Genomic DNA, 18,426 nt, shown 5'->3' with positions numbered 1-18,426 from the left:
GAAGCTAAAAAATGACAACATTTTGTATTTGGATATTTCGTGAAATGTTTTAAAAAATTACACCTTTCACCCAAAGATAGGGTTGAAATTTTGAATGCCTAAATTTTAGGGTAGTGCCACAGGGGTGAGTTGCAGGCATTTCTTATAATTTTCCTTCATACTACCATTTTTTCAGTGGGGAATAAAAAAAATAGCTTATTTTAGTTTACAATGCCAATATAATTTACTATATGTATGGGGGCTGGTCACAACTTAAACGATCTACATACATCTTTAAAAAACAAAACTTTTATTAAACTTTCTTACAGTACATGTACACTAGCCTGCAATTTCCTGCAAAGTGTCTTTTCTTTAATTTTTGAACAAAGAAATAAATTTGCAGGAAACAGTTTCTGCAGGTAAAAAGAAAAATGTGCTTCACATTTTTTCCAACAAATTACGTGAAAAGGAATGCAGTAACTGCGCAGAGGCAACACGTTGTCCATGAGTGTTTGCTCTTTCCATAAGGAACTCCTCTTGTCCGTAGTTTACCTTGACATTAGAATGGGTATGTAAGGCAGACACTCTCCCTCTTCGAAGCCAACCTCATTAAACGGATACACGGTGTTATTGTACACTCCGTCTAAAGTAAGAAACACTCCATCGGGCCACAGTAAGCCGCAGCCAATTACTGACGGTGCTCGCACGACATCGGCGTTCTTGCCTAGCCATAAGGGAAAGGACATCGTTTGGCCGTCGTGGAACTCGCATGAACAATGCTCGCCCGACTTCTGGCAGTAGTAACCAACATTCCAGGCTCGACGGCCGCATTCCCTAACTTCAGTTTCGAAATACACGCAAGGAATGCCAGAAAATAGATCTAAACAAAAAGATATTCAGTACTTTTGTAATTTTTACAATTCGCCATCTATCACTATACTATGAATTTAATTTAAATCCATCGGGATAGCAATGTTAAAATGTTTGAAAAGTCGCATCAATTTTACTGAGTGAGGTTTGGCTATACCTTTCAACGAATTTTTGTGCCGGCAAGGTAAGGCTTTCTGATAAAAAATGAAGTCTTCCTTCCGCGAAAGCTCATACCACTATCACCATTGCGTTTTTAAAATTCCTCTTGCAGGGTAGATTACGCAGTCTAAAGATCTGTTCGAAAGAAAGACGAACACTTGGGATATAATTAATTTACCTGGAGTGTTACGTGATGACGCCGGCGACCAAAATGGTGATAACGGTGTGATGGGTGTGAATGGTGTGGACGGCGTTGAAGAAGCCCACGACATAGGAGTTAGAGGCGTTGAAGGACGCTCAGAATTGTAGTTCGTGGATGTTGATAACCTTCTCGTCGCCTCGTTTGGACAGGAGCTACTGTTCTCATGACCATGTAGAGACGGCTCACTACTACAGCACCGCTGTAGGCGAGCAATTTCTACAAAAAGGGATTAAATGAGGTTGAAAACCGCCGTGAACAACAATACGTCACGTTAACAGCACGAGTTGATACGTTCTTTCTTCCCATGCAAAATCTACATCATGGCTTGACTAAGAATATACGGAATTTGCTGATCTCGGGAAAAGCAACTTGTGTTACACAATAGTACAACGGTTATAGCTGGCCTGAAATAATTTGACTCTCATCGTAGATTAAGCGAAGAATATATTATAATACATACAGCAGAGTAAAAACTTACGAAGATTCTTTACATCTTCAACGCATTCCTCGTCTTCTTCAGCGATGCTTTCAAAACTTCCCTTTGTATACGACTTCGAACGAGGCCGTTTAAGGGATGCTTTCTTTTCAAACACGTCGTTGACAGCAATATATCCTTCTGGCATGGAGTATCTATGAATATCGAAATCAATTGGAGGGTTTCAGGGGCATTTTGCGCGAGAGGGGTGGAGAAATTGCCCTAAAAAATCGTGATTTCCCCCCATATATCAAATGAGCTATAATGGAGGGGGATGGGGGGGGTTCCCCGGGGGGGGGGGCTCCCCGGGGGGGTTCCCTAAATGGAGAATGTCCTTCCCCCAAATGGACCATCTCCTCGTTCAGAAATTGGGGTGCGCTGAAAATGACCTCCGAGTTGATGCTGTTGGCGAGAGGAAGGAATTCCTTTCAATTCAAAAAATACTTAAAATGAGGGGTAGGGAGCTCACTCGAAACACAAGAATGCAAGAAACTCGAAGTCAACATGAAGATTGCACAAAGGTTCTGTATGAAATGCATGAGTACCTAAATGGTTGATCACCCCCAAAGTTGAAGGAACAATGCTGGTCCATCGCCAGAGAAACAGCAGGGTAGAAATCCAGTTCGGTATTGACATTTTCGAAGGCTACGCCAAGACTCACGCCATTCAACCAAAACTCTATGTCACCGCCCCATGATAATAAACAGCTTACGATGTCGCTTGCTGCCCACATTTCACCATAATCATTGTTTGCCATTCGACACCCTGGACCGTTCCAAACTTTGAGCCGAGCACCGTCAAATGCATAGGAATGTAAATCGTCACCAACACCATTGCCTTTCTCCGGACTGTATTCGCACTTACTCGTTCGGCCAGCCTAGGATTCGTTACAATACAAACGATTGGAGTGATTAATACGAATTCAGTAAAATAATGATCCCCTTAGAGACAGGCCCGAAGACAAAGAGGGTATTTTTTACAGGGGGAATTTTTGTTCTTTTATCGATTTCGAAAACTCGACGATATTAGGCACGTGATCATGACTCAGGTGAATTTAATATTTGAATTTGTGATGATGCTCATCGGTGTTACCAACAGGCCAAGCTGCAAAATTAACGTGACTTAACCAGGAACAGGGTGGAAAGTTAGGCTGATCTTGCGCTAAACCTTACAGGGAACATAAAGGCGACATAAGAAACGGTCGCTTGAAAATTTCAGGGACTAGATTGAGTTCTAAAATATTAGTTATTCGAACCTTTTTGACTAGCTCAATGTTTAAGGGCCATAATCATGTAAGTGTTAATAAGTCATCTATCAGGCCATTAATTAGTTATACGTGAAAATTGACAGTACACAAAAAGCTGAGTTTTAAACAAACAACCTCGCAAGCCAGGCTCTTTTACCTACGCTCCACGGCCCACGCTGCGGCAAAGACCCTGGTCAAGGCTGGTCATGTGACCTCCCAAAATATGGGAGGTTTTTAATTAGCGCTTAGTTCATATCCATGGGAGGAGTGGCAAAGTCGATATACCATTTCTGCTATTTTTAGCACTTGTCACAATCCAGATGACTTTGTACTAACGCAACCAAAAATAGCGGTTCACGCAATAAAGTTGAATAAACTAAATAAATACAGCTAGTGTGGCGCAGCAAAAAACTAAAAAGAGCAATAAACCGAATTTAGATTCAAGTGCTATGTGTAGACTGTATCATCGTCGATAGAATCGGTTTTAGTATCGTCACAAGTTCAGTTGATATTCAATACAGACACTCGAAGGCCTGCGCTATCTTCTAAATTTGGGCGTTGATGAGCAAATTTAGAGGTCAAATAACAATAACGACACAGGTTATTTCGCTTTGCGGTACAACAGCGCTCAATATTCAGTCCTTAGAAACACGCTGTTTTAACTAATGTGATCTATGCGCTACTTGTGTCCCACCCATCCCCACACGGGAGAAGCGTAACAAAAGAATCACGTGACCAGCCTTGACCAGGGTCTTTGCCGCAGCGTGGGCCGTGGAGCGTAGGTAAAAGAGCCTGGCTTGCGAGGTTGTTAAACAAACCGGTTAACGACCGTTTAGAGAGAGGTTGATCACCTCCTTTAAAAACAAATCTTTTATTTAGTCAGGTACATACATTATTGCAAGCAGAGCCAGAGGAATTTATTTCGTCGAAAGGTGCGAGATCATGCTAGTCTGAGATATATGATAAATATACATTAAGTCATAGAGGAAAATTGCATGTGCTAGCTAAGTTTTTACTTCCCACTGTAGGACGACTTTTCTCAAAAGAAAAACGTCAACGTAAACAAGAGATTTGACTACGAATAAGACTTTTTTGCTAAACAAGTTTCTTATTCTTAAGTTATCCAACTTCTTCTTTTTCAACATCATTCTTGTGGAGACACATGTGATCCTGAAGTTCTTTGAAATTACCACAACAACATCCACAGAGAGAACAGACACTCCATGTATCATCGCTCGTTTCTATTTCCTGGCAGAAACTACACTGATAGGACACAACGTTACCATTTTTGTCCAGTATTGGATGGGCAAACTTTAATAGCACCTCACCCCATCACCGACCCAACCTTTTCTTGCAAAATTTGCGATCCTGACAGTTCCTTTCCACAAGTTTTGCATATTGCTTCGTCTCTATGATAACGCATCAAGTGAAATTTATGACTTTCTATATTCGGAAATTTAGATGTGCAAATATTACATCCATAATTCGGCACGTCTATGTTTCTGCAAAGTTGTTGACGTCGTAAATGTCTTCTTGCACACATCACACTCATATTTAGGCTCAGCAACATGTTCTAGTTTATGAACTTCTAAACTTCTCGAGAACAAAAAGCTTTTTTCGCACACATCGCATTCAAACAAGATGGGGTGTACTTTTTATTCGAAGCAGGAAGGTCAGAAAATTTTGCCAGGTAAACATCACAATGATTGGTCTTGTCATTATCCACCGCATTATTTGATATCAGAACTGTTGAGTTGCCATTTATGGACTGTTCAACAGGTTTTGGTGTTATGTTTTGGGGCACAGGGCTTTGTTTTGGTAGTACCTCATTTTAGCAAGAGCATTATCTATTTGGGTCAAGGATTGTCTATTGTCCAATGGGTCTGGCGTACTTTCACCATGATCTGTTGAGAAAAAGTTGGCTTGTTCAGGTGGTCTCATCGACTTTTCAGATCCATTTAATGGTTTTGGTAAGATCTTCCTAATACGTTTAATGAATGGGTGACTCTTTTTATGTCCTGCATAGTCGCTTAAATTTGAAAATGCTTTATTGCAAACATTGCACTGGTACTTTTTATAGTGTACCACCATAGGCAGCTGAGGTGGAAACCTTCTCTTACAAATATCACATTCATACAGTCTAACTTTACTTTCTATCGGTACATAAACATGTTTTGGTTCTGAAAAAGCTGTTTCTTTCATCAATGGAGTTAATGGTTTTGGTAATATATATCTTGATTTGGAGAGTTCAGGGTGACATCTCTTGTGTTTTACTAAAGTTGATAGTCTTAAAAATCGTTTCTTGCACACTTCACATTCATATGCACCAGTATGTGTACTTTTGTACATATTAAATACACACAATTTTGAGAATTGTCTTCTCCAAATATCACATTCATATGATTTTATCTGATTCTCCAGTGGGTGCATGTGTCTTGAGTGCTCAACCAAATGGATGACAACTGGAAAATTGTCCCCTACAAATGTGACATTTTTAAGGATTTATATAAGTGTTATTTGCATCATTATATATATAAACATCACAATGGACATATGGTTTTCCCCTAATGGATGGTGTTATATGATAAGGTACTATCGTATGAATTTTGATAACTATGTCTGATATTGGGCTTTGTGCTTGTGATTTATATTTTACAGTAGTATTGGCATACCGGTATATGTTTATTATATATAGTGAATGAAAATATAACTTTTATTAATACACAATGTCCATAACAAACCTTGTGCACATACAAAGGGCTTGCCTTCAGGGTGTGTTTTCAGTGGAGAAGGATAAACAAATGCAAAGAGACTTTTCAACCGGTGCCTTATGGATTGGAAAATAATTTAACATAACTGAAAAACATCAGGGCCCCCATCCTGACTAGCTTGTATTCTTTCTATTCCAAACAAATTTGGCTGTTCTATAAACCATACTGCATGTATTCTTTGTGTAGATTATCTCTAATCATCCTTGCGAACACCACATTTATGATTGGTATGTGTCTTTCCCTACAAATATTACCTAATACATCTACATGGATGATTGGTTGATAACTTGATAAACAATTCAGCGACTTACCAGTATTGTGGTGAGAATCAACTCAGCACAAAAGCATTGTTAATGATTGGTTATAACAGGACGATAATAACAGGACGAATGATTGTTATTATTCCAATTTCCAAATGATTCTAATACCAGTGCTTCCACTACCAAAGCCATAACTTCTTCTCAGAAAAAATATCAGCAACAGACATTTGTAAAATACCAACGATATGAGCAGTCAGAAAATTTATTGCGCATGCTCCAGTTCATTAACCGGGTTTTTAAAGCGATTTTTGAATGAAAAACTTTTGCATTGACAAACTTCATCATTTTTTTTTAATTCCGCTATTTGAATGAAAACACTAACTGACTCGCCTTTTAAAACATCAAATATAATTTCACTGACCAACCACTTACCTATTTGCATGATCCCTTGAGTCATCAATTGTACTTCATAATACCATCCAGCAGGTTTAGGTGATCCCGATGTGTACTTGCGTCTACCAACTGCAGCATTTGCATGGACGCTTTCGAACGTCCAGTGAAAGTTGATGACCTCTGTTTTGTCGGAACTCAATATCAGCGCCTGTGTTTTCTCTTTACCATTAAGACATACAGACGGTCGCTCTACATCAAAGACAAAAAATCTAATAGCCTTGCATAATACTGCAACACTATCATCATACAAGTATTTGCATGGATAATGCGGACTCACCTCTAAAGCTGAGTTATGAGGCTTTTGAACAATTGTTTAGCGATATTTATCTCACTTCAGATAATTGCAGAAATTCCAGGCAGGCAAATACAATGACACCTGGGGAGAAACCCTAACTGACGAGTTTATCATCTTATTATATGCATACCCTGTACCTGGGTGTACAATGAACGACTTTCTTCTATTTGCATGACTCGTGATGATGTTCTCAATGGGAATTGATATAGCTCTTTTCAATTCGTCTTTACATGTGAGTAATGTACACCAGAGAACATTTACAGACAATGAGATGAAGATAGAGTCGTCAGCTAATTGAAGCCTCTTGCTGCTGTGAAACAGTATGGTAACAGCCAATTGTGTAAGGCTGGCAAAAGATTCTTCCAAATCTTCATAATTGCACTTCGTTTCGTCATGTGAAATTTCTTCCAAACCTTGCATGGGTGTGGGCGTCGCTGGACTGTCCGTCACTACAAGTATATATTAACATGTGACGTGTATAAAAATACAACCTCAGAATTTCTCACTTTGTTTCTGAAACACTAAAGAAAGAGTCGTACCTGATGAAAACGGAGTCTTTTCTTCCACACCAGGTATGGGATTTCTGAGAAACGACAGCTCGCTGTTCCTCGCGCTTTTCCGAGTTTCTGTCTTTTCATTTTGGACGTCCAACGAAGTATCATTGATGAAGAACAGAAGACGCAAAACCTCTTTCAAGACACCATGCCTAGCACATCTATATGTGACGTGACGTTTGGAATAGAAACAACGGACATCATAAATCTTTTTATGCCCAAGAACCACAACTGTCTTACAAAACAATTGTTGAATCGGGTTGAACATGATATGAAGAATTATCAAACTGATGTTTGTCGTTATTAACCAAAGCCATAGGCTGGAATTGATAATCATCGTTATGACGTCATAATGTCAATGAAAAAAGTCGTATCCTACAGTACGTTATGACATCACTCGTTGGACATGACGATTTCACACATAGCTTTTAGACAATCGTGGACTTTAAATTTTCTCTTTATATTTTTTGGCAGGACAGACAGTGGTGTTTGGCTAAAGGCTCGTTTACACTTCCAATTTTTGATTTTCTTCTTTTGATAGATGTGAACGAGTGAATTAGTCACTGATCTTCAAATAAGGGCTCATCAGAGCATTCGAAACTAATTACTCGTTCACATATGTCCAAGGGAGAAAATCGCACACAAAATTGCAGCAAAAATGGGAAGTGTAAACGGGCCTTAAGGGATACTCAGCTGATCAGGCGACTCTTGTAGGCGTAATTTGCGTTGTCAGGCTGAACAGTGCGGTATAGACTACAGTATATTTTGTCACAATACATTATATTAAAATGAACTGTACCTTTCTGGTGCCGTATCGGATATAATCAAACCCGCCACTGTCCTCATCGCGCCAAGGCAATGCGCAACTAACATCGTATTTGAGCGTAAATCATCCAACGACCGTGAAGCCATGTTCCAAATAATTTGAGCCATATATGGAAGAAATCCTTCTCTCTCTAGCAAAACTACCAGAAAGCAATCAATGTTAAAGAGCAATATTCATGATTACAGTAAGCTTGAGGATTTTAAGATCTATATTTATCCGATAAATACACGCTTCAATAGTAAACGAATGAAGGAAATTCAAGCAGCTAAATTGATCATTCGCTCCTATAAGATGAGATAAGATTTTTGCAATAATCACTTCATTATTATGGACCTTGTCATAAGGTGACTTAATGTTTATAATGAGATTATATAATATGCACCATAGAAATGTTTTATGGAGAAAAAAAATTACGACGCAAAAATTACGATGCAAAACCGCACACAATAGTGACAATACATGCCATTGTTGAAATATACATACCAACTCGATGACTGTCGTGCCTGGCGAATATTGTTGATAATGTCAGCTCAGAGACTTTGCTGATGCCACTTTCAGGTGGAGTGCTCATTAATATATCGATCAAAGGTTCCATTATTAGAGCATTCACTTGGTCATTCACGAAGCTACCTATATATAGATAAAAGATGTGAGGCCAGTATTAGAACTAGAAATTTCTAATGCAACCACTCGTAGTTTTGTGAATTACCATTGGTGCATGAGAGGGTGAGACAATGAGAAAAACTAATGCATTTCATTTGCCAGTTTTCCGCAATGCTGTATTCGCAGAAGTTAAAAACATATAAGTCTTCTTTCATTTGCATATTAAAATGCGTCCTTATCGTGCGAAAGAAATTAAAAGTATGCTCTCTAACAGTCTAACTGCGCATGCGTCCAGTTGGACACAAGAGTACTCTCAAATTTACTCATCCAGACTGCGAATACAGCTTTATCCGGTATTAAACTGTCGTCGAATACGCAAATACATAATTATATGGGAGTATATAAATTTCTAGCATACATATACCAGTACCTCTGGGAATACAGACTTTTAGATCAACGCTATCGTATCCATGTCTAAACTGTGGTTCTCTGAAACATTCCATACCATAGCGCTTCTGACCGGAGAACACCCACAGCTCCCCCGTCTCGAATTCATATTCAGGAATACCAACGCTGTCTAAGGCAGCTTTTGCTTCATCTAAAAATGCACAAATATTATTCTTGTAGCTATACAGTATCATGAAGAATTTAGATAAATCGGACATGACGCACAGATGAGCAGTACAGAAAGAATGCAGAGTAGTTAAGTAATGCAAACCACATTGACGAATTAACGAATTATTAAGCTTACTTGACAAAAAGAAATTCCCTTCTCCCCGAACGACAATAAACACTATCGACAACAAAGGTAACGAGTGGATATACTCTGCCAACTTAATGGACGCGTCTGGAAAATGCCCAGTATCGAACGACTCTGTCTCCTCGACATTCAAAGTAACTGGATCAAGCACTACCACATTGATACCCAGATCATTGCGACAGTGTTCAATGCCATCCACTGCCACGCTACATGACGCGCTACTCGAAGACTTCAGATCGACGTTTAAAGGACTGTCTGCAATACGAAAATATACAGACAATGATTAATCAAATAGTATTTGCCCTCTAAAGTCTCACGGGCTAAATTCACGTATGCGTGAATTTGCAGAACGCGCTTAGAAAATCGCTGGTAGGAGCTTGTCACGAGATCTGCATACATCGAAATATTTCAACTTTATCGTTATACAATAAATATCTGTCAGGTTCTGTAGACCATGCACATGTGAAGTTTCTATCAGATTTTCTTTTCGAAGGAAAAAAGACTGGGATGTTCTAGATGTTCATTTTTTAGAACATTTCCCAAATGGGTGCAAGGTTACAATTTGAAATCACTCCTCCCAACAAGTGTTTCGGAATCCTGCTGTCAAAAGTGAGTGCCTGTGCACATGCAATTCAATTTACATACACACAACCATTGATGGAAACAAATTCCGGATTGTGTTATAATACAGAAAACAAGAATGTGTTCTTCTTTATTCCATACCTAAAAAGCCCAGCATAACCAAAGTCTTTGCAGCCTGAGTTGCAATCTGCGGCTCATCAGTTTCACTGAGGGCCAGATCGATAAGTACTTTGACACCGCCACTTTTAATTATTTCTTCTTTCGGTACATCGGCAGACATTGATAGATTGAGAAGCAGCGATGTTGCCCAGAGTTTCATATCGATATCAGCCATCATGGATAACTGCAGGACAGCTTTCAGAGCACCTGCTTTGACCACTTGGCACTGGATTGTCTCTATCGGCAAATGATTTTAACGCGGTTGGTTGAAAAAGCAAAATTTAGGCATTAAATGTCGCATTTCTGATATTGACAGGACCTTAGAATTTACAAAAAGGGCAGAGTTTTAAGGTAATTGCGACCACTATACTGTAGATAAACTGTTCAAGAGCTGTTGCAACAAAGGTAGTGTTCTTCCCAGGCCAACCTTACTGTACCATGTGGGGATCCACGGGTATCTCAACCGATCAGATCGCATATTTATATTATAACCCATTATTGTGAGTACGTAGCTGTATCATTCGTAATACCACTTACCAATAGAGCAGAAAAATCCCAATGTTTCGGCGATGTAACGACACATAGTGTTAGCTTCTTGGTTGAATACGTTCCTGCCACACATTTCCACCAATGCTTCGACTAACCCCTTCGAGTGCTCATATAACAACTCGATGGCTTCCACGCCTAAATATAATTTATAAGAAGGGAAATGAGATTCATTTTTCCGCCATTAACTTGATCCAGGGTATGGCAAAATAAATTACTACAGCTAAAAATCGCAATCACATTGGTAGACTTGGTAGCTTCTTTTCTATAAATCTTCTTTCGAAATCCATATATAACTACATGTAATAGCGTTTGCAATAACTGGCGTTGTAGTGTACCGAAAACGGCTGACAGAACGAAAAACACCTCACTCGACCATCAACAGAACCTGATTCGTATATGTGCGAATCTATGCAGAAAGACTCCCCAAAGTCTACCTATTTTCTCCCCAGTTCTGGGCGTACGCATTAGTTAAGGTAGTGTTATTAAGATGATATTATAAGAATATAAGATGAAGTAACGGTACGTGAGAGGTAAGACTATACAGGACTAAATTCTTTTATGCAGACATCTCCAAGTCACTCTTGTAAAATCAGATTGAAAATGAAATAATAAGGCAGAACTCAACCTTACCTGACTTAGCAATATCATGAATAAGATATAATGACCAAGAGGTGACGTCACGGTCGCCCGAAGCCAGGCATATTGGAAGACGTGCAAGAAGCTGCTTATGACGTATAATTTTCTCTCTAAAATCGTCCGAACTTTCAGACAGGAAACGCAATATCCGAAGAACCAATCTCTGAATGCTGGCCTCACTCGAGACGAGAACACTGCTCAAAGACCTTAATAGTATTGGGACGGCACAGATATCAGGTAAGCCAACATCAAGGGCAACAAATTCATGCAGAAGACCAACTGCCCAATAAATAAGCTCATGATCATCTGAAAAAATAGGGATGCTAAAAATTAACTATTGGCTGTCTGCATATATATATATATATATACACCCATTTGCAAAAACGTTGGCCGCAGATAGATAGATAGATAGATACTCGAAGTCTAATTAGAATTGGGTATGAATACATTTGCATGGGATTTCAATCATATCGGCACAACATATGCAATTCTAATTAGATTTCGGGTATCTATCTATATATCTATCTGCGGCCAACGTTTTTGCAAACGGGTGTATATATATATATATATATATATATATATATATATATATATATATATAAAATCAAAGTGTATATCATGGTAATGCCAGGAACAGGTGAGGGTAAATAAATTCCACTCAAAATTAAAACTCTTCAACTTCTAATATATATAAATATATATTTTTATATTTAACTACCTATAGGTATGTAATCTAGCATGGTTTATTTGTTTAGGAAATCAAAAAAATAATTAGTTCCTAATTAGAAGCCAATACCCAATCTCTTGACATGAAAGAAAATGGTTCTGCTGTACATACCCGACTTAAGACAACCAATTGTTGGCATTATAACTCCATAACTTCTAATCTCATTCAAAACCTTTTGCTCTTCGTTTGCGATCAAAATATTTGCCAATGTGACAAGTACCTGGAATGCAAGCCTCATCTTCACAGGCTCACCTTGCCTCTTAACAACAACCTTGGAAACAACCTCGATAATGACCCAGTGTTTGCTTAACTCATCTCTGGTGTGTTCACACACTGCAATTTGATGGATTATAAACAAACCCAACTTCTCGATCTCCCTGTTGTTTGTCTCTTTCATTATAGCTAGGATTGTGGGCAAAAACGATGGATTTTTGTCCAGTAGCCTAATTTTAGGAGCATCATTATCTACCATAGATATCAAGTCAAAAATTGCCACACAACAAAGGTGTTGAATTTTCATATAATTATCGCTGATGTCTCCTTTATTTTTTCGTGCCCACGAGCGGTAGGTTGCATGGGATAATGCTTCTAGTCCTCCAAAATAGACAAACCTCGCCCTACACTTGGGGTTCTTTGTAAGACTTTCTATAACAGTGCAAGCTTTTATTACACTCTCTTCGTTTTCGGCATAACAAAGTTGAATTAAAAATTTCAAACGTTCGGGTTTTAATATACGAGCTATAAGGAGGTCACGAGCACATTGCCTAATACTAACATTAGATACTTCAGATAGTTTCGTTAGTGTTTCTAGGCTAATTTTGTCTGTCAACTGCGCAAGTGTTGCCCTTCTGCAAGATTTACGCAACAAGTTCCGCAATGAAAACAGTGTATATACTGTCCCGGCCCCACCAAGAAGTCCCGCAGCAAGTATGACAGCATTTTCTCGATTTAATTCCATTCTTGCGCACCAAAAAATGCTTGTATTTCAATAAAGAAAGTATTATTCAAATATTCAAACATCAATGTTTTGACCGCCATTTTAAAATATTTTCCCATGTGTGTGTTTCCACATGCGAAGCGAATATATCATAATTATATCAAAACGACTTCACAGAAATTATTAACGGCTAATAAAAAACTGTTCAGTTAGAAGATTGAGAAATTCTTGAAGCGTATTGTTGCAATATGCAAAGCAAGGAGGATATGTGAAAAATGTGAACATTGTATCTCCGTAAATGTAAGATTTGTATCGTCGAAAAGCATGCAACGGTCACAGGAACCGATTTTCGACTGAGGAACTTCCTCCTGGCTTCTTGAAAGGCCCAATTCGACACGAGCGACTTTCACTCCGGCCGCGTGAACGATTTAAGAAGCATTCTAAACATGAGGTTTTCTCCTATTATAAATGTTTTCAAAATCTGCACCATTGTTTTTCATTACGTATTGATTTTGCAAAATGTTGCATGCGTACCGGACTGTACCCTAGCCGTTTGCGATCTGTCGCAATTTAAGTCTTGCTGAATTTATCATCTATCTTGATTTGTCATTAGGAACATATGGATGACGAAGATACTGTGAAAATTCGTCTATTTTATCACATCCTCGAACTTCGTGTGGAAGAAGCGGTAATTTGGTGACGTGAAAGTCTTCATAAAGGTCGTCAATCTGAAAAGTTCAGGACATGTTTTTATAGAGTATAGACGAATAAGATGATACTCTAAATTTTACAACAGTAAATACTGAAACTAATAAAAATTCGACCTGGTCAATGAAAGTTAACACTTAGTTAAAATTTAGTGACGCTTAGTGCTATCAATACTACAGCTATACTATTGAATATACTGTACAGCACTGTGGGAAAATGTGAAAATAAGTGAAAAACAACTTCATGTAAATTGATATTTACACTATATTCTATTTCTATTCTATATTATTTTCAAACCGAAATACAGTCAAAATACTTGGGGGATTCAGCATGAGGACGTGAACGTCAAAGGTGACGTGAAAATGGCTAATGGCGAGGAATGTCTATATATAGACGCATCACGCCATTTATTCGCCACTTTCACGTCCTATTTCACGTTCACGTCCTCGTGCTAAATCTCCCTATTAACGTTGATTGCTGTTAACGTGGACTGATTCGGTTCAATTTTTCGGACTTAGATTATATCCCTGCTTCATGTAGGTATACTCCATGACCATGCATTTATTCCTTTTCTCCAAAACAAAGTGAATGCTCTACTCATACACACCTGTTCCAAATACTTTGCTTGGATTTTCCTTCTAGCTTCGCATAACTTACAGGCGTCTAGTGTTTGTATAAATATATTGATAAAAAATTCTTTAGAGGAATGATTGTAAAACCAGCAAATCATAAGGGGGTTACAGCGACTTGAAGTTATGTCAATGAACAGGCTTGTCTCGTGACAAGATGACATCAAGCTTATATTCGTGCATGAGTAGCTATATATATAGTACAGTAAACTGCCCTGTGCTTAAATTTTCCGGGAACGGGTACTGTACGAGGGTCACTGCTTACAAACCTTTCCTATCTTCATTTACGTATACTAGCTGATTCACGATGATGTTGTGAGTGTCGATGTCAGACTTGGCTAATTCTTGAACCAGTCTCTCGGTTTCGTACAAAGAAAGGAATTCCGATATACAAACGCAGACAAACGTGGTGTGTTCCTAGTAAAAAAGTACCACATTTCGGCTTAGGGTTGGCAGTCGTGCATTATTTCTTATTTTTTTTTAGATAATATACTGTAAGGTTTATTTTGAGCATGAATATTCTTATATATATCTTCTTATATTATAAGTTGCATATTATTTGATAGTGCATACCGTATTCAAGTAAAAAAGGTTACGTTAAAATGTATCATTTATACTTATGGGGTCATATCTTTTTAATGGTAAGTAAGATTAGAACTAGATTTTACTTATTTCTTATATCTAGATTTTACTTCAATCTTCTTATATCCAACCCTGATACAAATGTAACATAAATTTACCGCATTCTTCAGTTTTGCACTGACGTCTTTAATAACGGGCATACTCTCCTCTAATTTATTCGTCACCATGCTGGGATCAGCATCCCTTACACCCAGCAAACCACTAAACTGAAACACAATTACTATTTCAGCCAAAAGTAACAAGGCTTATACGAAAGGGCGTCAAAGCTTTGCCTTTCCTTTAGTTTGTTATTATCATGTATAAGACACCCGCTTTCAAGCAACGCAGAAAAGCTCTTGCACATCACAATGCCGCTCATATGTAACTGATGTTGCGTTTTCTGCTCCATTAGAGGGGTTTGTTTCACAATTATACAGTCGCATGTAAGTTCTATTTGATATTTCACGCAAAGAAATAAGCTACCCTACCAGGCTGTACACAGCGAGGGGATAGGGGGAGGAAAAAATGCAACTTAGAATTTTTAGAAGTTGTATGTTATGTCCTGTTTATAAAAATAAACTGTACCCTATTCAACAAAGATCACTGCCCCCCAGCCCAGAAATTCTGCGTACGATCCTGTACCCTACATAGTCCCACTCACTTCATTGGGAAGATTAAGGCTCTAGTTTTGCCTTATACAAAATACCTGACTAAATATCACGGAAAAACATACTTGATTTATTATTGGAGTGAATTGATTTTTAATTTGAAGGAGTTTCCCCAGCGAGTTTTCTATCAGTGATGGAAATGACAGCAACCTTAATGTGTGCCCTGTAGGAGCAGTGTCAAACACAACAACAGAAAAATCCATGTGTGTCACCAACCTAGGAAAAAAAAGGTTAAAATGGTAATGCAAATATTACCAAGCACTTAATTGTTTATTTCTGTATACTTATTTAGCATTATACACCACATGCTCAAGTTCCATACCAATTACCAAGTGTAATTAATAAGTAACATTACTTGAGCATTAGCAAAATAATATGCCATAGTATACTACGATACCTCATGACTTCTGCAAAACTCATGGCTTCATCAATACCAGGAAATGCTCCAAGAAAATCTTGAGCAAGGCGTTTTCCAAGGCTAACTGCATCTGTAATTAATAATTTTGTCAAAGATAATTAAGGGGCATTCACTTATTGTCATGATACCAGTTATTATTTGAACTATACCTGGTTCATCAATAAAATCATCTGGTAATTGAGAAAAGCCAAGATTGGGATCAATTTCCTGTTATGCAAATTATTACAAAAAATAAATTTGAATGCCAGAAGCAAAAGGAAAATTCATTTAAAACATAGATTATTGTTTAACTCTAATGACAAAATTTAAGACATATGTTGCAACATTAACTCTTGAACTAATTAGTTGCTTTTGCTAATTTGATGCACATGAATACAAAATTAAAAAAATTATCTTTATGGCTTCAACACAGTGCTAATAAATCTAAAAATATGTTTTTATAGGACTGAAACACTTACCATTGCATAAAGGTTTGGACATTTTTTAACAGCTGTTGGGGTTTTGCCAAATTTCTGATTGAAAGCATCTGATATGTTGTGTGCAGGATCTGTCGATATTATCAAAACGTTCTCACGAACCTTGGCTAATGACAATGCAAGACTGCAGCTAAAAAATAATTGACATGATGTTGTAATTCACTCAGCAATCATGCCCATATACATTTCTGTTCAAAATGCCAAACTGATATTTTCAATCATAAACGTCAATTTGATGTTGTGTGTAGGAATGTGAGAGTAGACTTTGCTACTAAAAATTGAATTTTCATTGAATTCACATCAAAATTAACACTGAACAAATAATAACAACCAAACTGCATACTAATTCATATTCATCTATAAAATTTTTGTTTGTGTTCAACAAAAAATAAAGGATCATTTCCATTTTGAACCCAAAATATGGACCAAAACAAGACAAGAGAAAAAGAAAGTTGACATTTTCTACTAATGTACTATGTTTCTATATGTACCGTACATACACAGTAAAAATAATGTTAATAAGACATTTGCTGACACTTTCATATGGCATAACATCAAAGCTGTGGATAAGACCATGTATTATATTGTACGTAAATTTATTCTGTCTGATGATGATTCTGTCTAATCTCATCTTTACACGTCATGATCTCATCTTGGCTAATCCTGTGATCCATAATAATATTTCAGGTTTCAAGCAACAAGGAATATAATGAATATTCAAAGTATTGTAAACTTAATTGAGTTTAAAATCACTTTTAGTACTGACCTACATGTAGTCTTTCCGACCCCACCTTTCCCGCCAACAAATATCCATTTTAAACTAGTTTGTTCAAGAATATTATTGATCGATGGATCAAGCGGTTCCAAATTATCCACATCTGGAGCGGACGCCATCTTGGGTTTTTTTTCTTCAACTCCAGTACGATCAGTTCGTATGCAGATCAGTGTTAGAGAGGATTTTAAAGTGAACTCTGATTTTGTATATAGCCTCACTGGATTGGATCATTTTGGTGGATCCAATAGTCAATTAATCAATCAATCAATCAGCCAACCAATCAATCAATCAATCAATCAGTTAATCAATCAATCAATCAATCAATAGACCTTTTCGGTAAATACGTCACAACATTTTAATGTCACAAGGTTTTAAATTTAGAACCACCTTAAATGAAATGGATTTCAAGTTTTACTCTCAGATGTAAGATGTAAAAGATGTAAAACATCCTTCTTCAACACATGCATGAAAAATATTTTTTTTATTTTGACCAATAAATGTAGAAGTAAGCCATAACACGAGAACGAGGCTCAGGGGCCAAGACTGGGAGCCTCTTTTTCGCGTTATGTCGTCATCCCATACTTATTTGTCAAAATGAAAAATTCTTTTTCATGTATGTGTTGAAGAAGGATGTTTTGCATCTTTGCACGTGGCTCGTGAGTTTAAAACCTGAAATCCATCTCATTTAAGGTGGTTGTAGGTGGAATATTTTGTACGATTTGCCACTGGACGGAGGTCATTAACTTTTATTGTATTTTCATCGAAAATTATCAATGATAATTTATCAATGTATCATTGAACCTAACATGCAGTATCATTACAAACTACTACATTAGGATTTAATCACTCAATATGTTAACTAGAATAATCTCAGAGTGGTGTGTGCTATATATAATCAAATACCCATACAAAATTTGAAATAAAGCAAAATTATTTATTACTGGAGCCAACTGATCTTGTATGTCTGAAGTATGTATGGTAGAATTCAAATGGCGAAAATTTTGCCTCCCAACAGTCGCGTATAACTGATCCGAGGTATTGTTTTACATGAAAAATAATGCCCTCTGTCCAGTCTGACCAATCATCCC

The 18,426-nt window shown here is 37.5% G+C and overlaps 2 protein-coding genes across 4 annotated transcripts; both read right to left on the bottom strand.

Moving 5' to 3' along the window:
* Positions 1-554: 554 nt before the first annotated feature.
* On the bottom strand, positions 555-12,846 carry LOC114524145. Of its 3 annotated transcripts, XM_028545265.1 has the most exons (15): positions 12,218-12,846; positions 11,374-11,685; positions 10,732-10,878; positions 10,177-10,431; positions 9,445-9,708; positions 9,124-9,291; positions 8,574-8,720; positions 8,064-8,229; positions 7,250-7,425; positions 6,848-7,159; positions 6,014-6,604; positions 2,231-2,562; positions 1,689-1,840; positions 1,187-1,426; positions 555-859 (listed from the first exon to the last, which is right to left on the bottom strand). In XM_028545265.1, the coding sequence occupies exons 1-11, from the start codon at positions 12,624-12,626 to the stop codon at positions 6,225-6,227; spliced, it is 2,736 nt and encodes a 911-aa protein (XP_028401066.1). In that variant the 5' UTR covers positions 12,627-12,846; the 3' UTR covers positions 555-859; positions 1,187-1,426; positions 1,689-1,840; positions 2,231-2,562; positions 6,014-6,224. The 3 variants fall into 3 exon arrangements, with proteins under 3 accessions (XP_028401066.1, XP_028401068.1, XP_028401067.1); XM_028545267.1 differs by lacking the exons at positions 555-859; positions 1,187-1,426; positions 1,689-1,840; positions 2,231-2,562 and adding exons at positions 4,764-4,835; positions 5,294-5,408; XM_028545266.1 differs by lacking the exons at positions 555-859; positions 1,187-1,426; positions 1,689-1,840; positions 2,231-2,562 and adding an exon at positions 5,054-5,408.
* A 30-nt stretch (positions 12,847-12,876) lies between these two features.
* LOC114524143 (ATPase ASNA1 homolog) lies at positions 12,877-17,457 on the bottom strand. Its single transcript, XM_028545263.1, has 9 exons — positions 17,330-17,457; positions 16,546-16,693; positions 16,237-16,294; positions 16,067-16,157; positions 15,735-15,885; positions 15,121-15,228; positions 14,650-14,797; positions 14,359-14,414; positions 12,877-13,771 (listed from the first exon to the last, which is right to left on the bottom strand). The coding sequence occupies exons 1-9, from the start codon at positions 17,455-17,457 to the stop codon at positions 13,637-13,639; spliced, it is 1,023 nt and encodes a 340-aa protein (XP_028401064.1). The 3' UTR covers positions 12,877-13,636.
* Between the last annotated feature and the right edge of the window lie 969 nt (positions 17,458-18,426).

Source organism: Dendronephthya gigantea, unplaced genomic scaffold (assembly GCF_004324835.1).
Source record: "Dendronephthya gigantea isolate DGI-Jeju-01 unplaced genomic scaffold, DenGig_1.0 000030F, whole genome shotgun sequence".
Classification (NCBI taxonomy): Eukaryota; Metazoa; Cnidaria; class Anthozoa; order Malacalcyonacea; family Nephtheidae; genus Dendronephthya; species Dendronephthya gigantea.
Note: the sequence above shows the minus strand (reverse complement) of the source record. Positions and strands in the feature narration are given on the sequence as shown.